General features: G+C 50.6%; 1 protein-coding gene across 1 annotated transcript in view; it reads left to right on the top strand.

Moving 5' to 3' along the window:
* RPH3AL (rabphilin 3A-like (without C2 domains)) overlaps window positions 1-4,935 on the top strand; it is a 25,955-nt gene extending 21,020 nt beyond the window's left edge. The window contains exons 6-7 of the mRNA XM_010009123.1: window positions 4,138-4,251; window positions 4,715-4,935. Coding sequence (XP_010007425.1) covers window positions 4,138-4,251; window positions 4,715-4,935 — 335 coding nt within the window. The remainder of the gene's footprint in view (window positions 1-4,137; window positions 4,252-4,714) is intronic.
* The last annotated feature ends 615 nt before the right edge of the window (window positions 4,936-5,550 follow it).

Raw genomic sequence — 5,550 nt, 5'->3', positions numbered from 1 at the left:
TCCCTACGGAGTTTACAGAGCTGTGCTACTGCCAGTTTGAATCTGCCACTGGACCTGGTCTGAGCTTTACAGGGCCAGGCTGACAGGGCAGGCAGCCTTACCTCTGCCTGGCTGACAGCATTTGTCAGCTCACAGCTCGTACGCCTCATCCCAACACGTCCTGTCAGCGCTGGCTACAGCCTTGTTGCTTGTTTGGCAGGATGTTCTTGGGAACGAGCTCTGGCATTTAATGAGCCTGACTCTGACAGGCTGTTCTCCGTGGGGTTTCCCCTACCTTGTCCAGCCATGTCTAACCCCACTGCCTCTCCCGAGGCACTGAAGGAGAATTCTCTTGGCTGCTAAGGGGATTAAAGTCAGGTGGGACCAGCACAGGCACAGCAACATCTCAGCACAGCCCCTGGGACAGAGGAGCCACTGTTGTCCCTTTGACATCTTCCAGGCTGCTAGCTGCCTTTCAGCAGGGATGGGGCAAACCTCAAGTGTTCCTTTTACCCCCCAGAGGAAGGGAAAGTGCCAGGTCCTGGTACCAACCACTTCCTGCTGTGGCAGGCCGGGAAGACCAAGGGACCACAGGAATGTGCCTCTTGGAAGCAAAGCCAAACCCACCAGGAAGTTTTATTTTTACACACCCATTATTTCTCTTGCGCTTACTGACACTGGGATTTGCAGTCGCCTTTAGTTTTTCTGTAATAAACAAGCAGTTGCCATGGGAACCCTGCTATTAGTTAAAGCACAAATGTATTGTCATGGGGAGAATAGCAGTAGTATTTCTTGTGCTGGAGAGCAGCTCTGCTCCATGTGGTGGAATGTGGGTGGGTTTCTGCACCCGGGTCAGGCAGGATGGGGCCATCAGGGGGTGGGAAGCAATAAGCAGCCTGGCTTTCCTTCCTCTCAACTCGTGAGTTCTGCAGAAAAAAATGTGAAGCATCTGCATGGAAAAAAGAAGAGTGATCTCTGAGGTGTTGCACTGTTTGGCATGAGGGCTGCCTACTGCTCTGCCTAGTCACTGGTGATTTCTCCTGTTGCAATGTTCTCCAGTCCTGTTTCTAAGTGATAGGACGTGCTGCTGTGGAGGCAGCAGGGTGATGCAGGGGGTTCCTCTGGTGTCTGTGTGCTGGAGGCCAAGTCCCCAGGGTGATGGAGCAGAGAGGAGTGTTCTGGGGCACAGCGGGTGATTTGCAGGCCATAAAGGGGTCATCCAACTTCTCTACAAGTTTGGGCAGTGCCAAAAGTGCTCATGCCGTCTAAAGGGGACAAAATTTGGGTCTGGATGAGGGTTTCTCTCATCCTGTTTGGAGATGTTCCTGCTACTGTGGGCAGTGCTGGGCTTGATCTGTCATAGGAGCTGCACTTAGTGAGACACTTTGCTTGTAAAAAAACCTCTTCATCTCTAACCCTCCCACCTGCAGTGACTTGGAGCTGTTGGCCTCCCCCCTGGAGATGATGTTTGCAGAGGCTGCAGGGGACTTGCGGGCTCAAGGGTGTTGCTCACTTCACTCATCCATCATGGCTTGGCTGCACTGGGTGTGTGCAGCTGTTTGAAACTGCTGCTGTGGGGTGCCCATGTGCTTTTTCTGTATTTTTGGCAGCTGCCAGAAGTGCCCAGCTGTGTGTGTGCAGGGGCTGAGCTCTGCCCTACCATGGGCAGTGCTGGAGAGTGTGGCTGGCTTTAACCCACCCCAAGTGCCTGTGCCAAGTGCAGGCATTTCAGGATGGAGCTCAACCCCAGCCACATGCTGCTTTTGCTTAAACTTCAGCACTGCCTCCCCACATCTCCTGGTGCTGGAGTTGGGTGCAGCCCAGCAGCCTTCCACCCTTCCTCGTGGCTCTCTGTGCCATGAGGCTCCTGTACCCCAGATGTTGAACCATGTATCAGAGAGATCACAAGGCTCCAGTAGCAGTCATGTGAGTTCTGGCCCTCGATGAGTGACCCTTTCCCTGTGGGAATATTGCTTTTCTTGCAAGTTTTATCTCAATAGATATTTTTTAATGGGCTTTTTTTCAGTCAGCTGGAGAGGGATAAATCTGTTAGGTTCTCTGAAAGTACAGCTGTCCAACGACTCTTATTGATATATCAGCAACTGCTGGAACACCAGATTTATGACTTCTGGGCTGTGGAAAGTGCCAGCAGAAGGTCTGGGAGCTTTGGGAGAAAAATTACCTTAAAGGGAAACATCGATGCAATGGGTAAAATACATTGTTATTGGCAGCAGAGGAAATGAGAGCAGACAGGGCTGCTCCTGTGGTGCAAATGCCTTTGTGTTGTTAACATTTTCCCCCTCTCGTGCTGGGTGATTTCTGAACTGCTGAATGGCAGAAGGGAAAGCAGCTAAAGTCACCTCCACCAATTCACTGGGGCCTTCTCCAAATAAATCCTGACTTCCAGCATTTTTAGAGGATTCCTGGAGGAAGGAGGCATTGTAAAGTGATGGATTTTATGAATCCAGGAGGCCAAAAAAGTCTGATGCCCAGTGATACAGGAGAGTGTTTGCTGAGGGAATTGGGAAACTGTATGGTTAGAATGATTCTGAGAGCTGAGATTTGGATTTTGTAGCAAAAAGTCTGGTATGTTTGCATTTCCTGCCAGGGCAGCTTCAATAACACTTTGTAATAACACTGGCAGCCAGCTTTTAATATCCTTAGAGATGTTAACTCCAGAAAAGCACTAGTTTAGGTATTATTTTTTTTATAATAAAATATCTTTGTAGTACAGATCTCTGCCTGAACACAGGAGCGTCTGCAGAGATCCTTGGCAAAACTGTTGGACAGCTTGTGCTTGCCTGGGAGGGGGGAGGCCTGCCTGTCCTCCTGCCCTGGGCAGTTTGAAGGGGTCTGCAGCTAGTGAATTTTAGTGCTGCTGTAGAGAGATGAACTGACAGCTCTGTCTGCTACCCCCTGGGTGTCACCTTGTCACTCCTGCCCTAGCAACACCATGAGGCTGGACACAAAGGGGTTTGTTCAGCAGCAGAACAGGGAACTCATTTCTCATATCAATGTGAGCTTATAATTATATACTGATGAATACAAATAAATAGTTGGGGCTTCTTTTCTTTACAGTAGGTTGCAGTGGTGCCTGCTCTATGTCCCACATGAGCCTATATTGTACTTGTCCACAAGGAATTGTGACCCACTGTTGGAAATGGCTTGAGAGCTGCTGTCTGCCTTGGTCAGATGGAGTAATGCTGTAGGTGCAATCCCTCAAACAGAAGACAGCTGTTTTCCTGTTAACCTTCCTCCTCAGCCCCATAATTTCTGTTCTGAGATCAAGCCATTACAAAAACCTAGGAGATGGAAAAACACCTTTCTCATTTTCCCCAGCGCAGCTGGCAGCCGAGGTGTCTTTTACACTGGTATAAACAGGAGTGGTACTTGCATAATTGCATGGAAAAGTGGAAACAACCTGCCAATTTGGGAAGTTATGTCTGGCAAAATGAGGCTCCTTCAGCTCTTGTGGAAACTATGGAGGATGGAAAGCAGCAGGATTAGGGTCAAAATTCAGGGAGGGGGAAAAAAGAAGGGGGGAAAAAAAAAGCAGCCTTGAAATGAAGGAACAGTCTCCTTGAGGAAGAGCAACCCTTGCCTTTTTAAGCCTTTGGGCATAGGAGTAATACAGTTCTGGGCAGTGTGCTGATAGGGATGAGTGTCTGCAGAATGGACAATTAGCTAATAAGGCTGGTTCTTCCTATAATAGCTGCAGGGTTTTTATTTGATGTGCTCAGTATTTATCTGGTGTTTTCCTCACAGATCTTGGAGCCTCCACAGAGGCCCTGCTGCATGTAAAATGTAGCTTGGAGGAAACCAGCCCCTCTCCCCATATTGCTCATCATCAGTGTGGTCCCTGCCAGATTTGGGAGAGAAGCACTGGTGGTGTGTGCATCTGCTCCAGGTGCTGGCACCACTGGAGTGTGTGTGGTGGAGTTATAAATCATCTGTAAAAACTGAAAAGACATGATGTTTGAGAGGGAGAGCCAACAGCTGTGGAGGAACTGCAGGTAGGGCTCCTTTTGGAGAGGGAGAACGTGATCAGCGAGTCAGCATTTGTTCATGTTTTATTTGGATCCATCTGGCACCCTCTTTGGTAAGTGTTATGAACATTGTGAATAACTCTTTCTCTCCTTCCCATGATATTTTCTGCAGTGGTCTCTAGCGACAGTGAGAGCGACTCGGAGTTCAGTTCCTCCAGCCTGGATGACAAGCCCATCCCTGCGGGGTCAAAAGGCTCACAAGGCAGAAAGCGCCGAGCAGGACTGGGTGAGGAGTTGCTGTTCCTGGTGGCTGGAGGGTGGGAAATGTAAAGTGCTTGAATGTTTGGCTCTTGGTAATGTGGCTTTTGTCTCAGCCACTTGCCTGCCCTGCACTGGTGCAGCCCACTGGCTTTAGCTGTGCCAGGTGGTCCTTTCTTACTGTAATAGTAGCAACGGTCAGACTGCTGGAGGGTTGCTTCATTGCCTGCAGCCTTTCAGGGCCTGCCCCTGCCTTTTGGAGCCTCTCCTGGCTGCCTGACAGCACATCTCCAGCCAGCTCCTCACTCCTGACTTTATAACCCTGGCATCACCAGTGTCATTTTAGGAGCAGAGTGTGGGAATTGGGTTTTGACCCTGCTCCTGAGGGTGCCTGGCTGGGAGCAGCGAGGATGCTGGTCTTGCAGGACCTGGCCCAGCACCTGCACCTGCTTCTCTCTCCCATAGCAGCGTCTCTCTCTGTGTCCCAGCAGCACCCATCAGGGAACCCAGCCAGGCTGTGGGCCCAACGCTGGAGAGCACCCACTCCCTCTCGGGGAGCCACGGCAGCCTGGGCAGTGAGCAGGGAGCTGCCCTCAGCACCACCGAGAGCTGCCAGAGCTACCAGCCGGCTGATGGGCGTGACAGCAGAGTCCCTGGTAAGCTGAACCTCTTCTCTGGGCACATCCACACTTTTGGGGCTGACTTCCCTTGAAGCACAGCTTTCTGAGAGTCACGCCTGGCAAAGCTGCAGCCTAGGATCACCTATCCCTACTGCTTTTCTCGTGGCAGATGCTGTCTCAGCGTTACAGCTCGCTCCTTCCCTCTTCCCAGCATGTAGAATCTATTCTGCAACATGAGTAATAGTCTGGGGTGGGAGCTGCCTACACCCACCTCCCAGAGCAGCCAGAGCCTGGGTCTGTGCCCCTGCAAAGGCCCAGAGCTCCCATCTGCCCTGCAGAGCAACAGATTGAGCTTTTACTGAAGCAAAGCAGAAGTCCAGCAGCTTTATGAGACCGAGTAAGAATTTTCCTAATGTTAGACGGTTCTTAAAGCCAGGCATGGCTCTTCCCAGAATCTGCAGTGCAAAAACGAGACACTCTTTACCTCTCAACAACCTTGAAACAATCAAGTGACTCCGAGGGCAGAGGCTGGTATCACATCTGAACTGGAGCAGCTGAAAGAGATGCAAATATGTTCTCCCCGTGGTTCCTCTAAACTATTAAATAACCCCTTAAGTTCCTGTTTAGCACTGCTCCCTCCAGAGCCTTCCTGCTGCCCTGTGAACTACCACTCCTTTTGTTCCTCAGCTTGTTTTGTGCCGTGCATG

This window comes from Chaetura pelagica, unplaced genomic scaffold, assembly GCF_000747805.2.
Source record: "Chaetura pelagica isolate M959 unplaced genomic scaffold, ChaPel_1.0 scaffold72, whole genome shotgun sequence".
In the NCBI taxonomy this organism is placed as follows: Eukaryota; Metazoa; Chordata; class Aves; order Apodiformes; family Apodidae; genus Chaetura; species Chaetura pelagica.
Note: the sequence above shows the minus strand (reverse complement) of the source record. Positions and strands in the feature narration are given on the sequence as shown.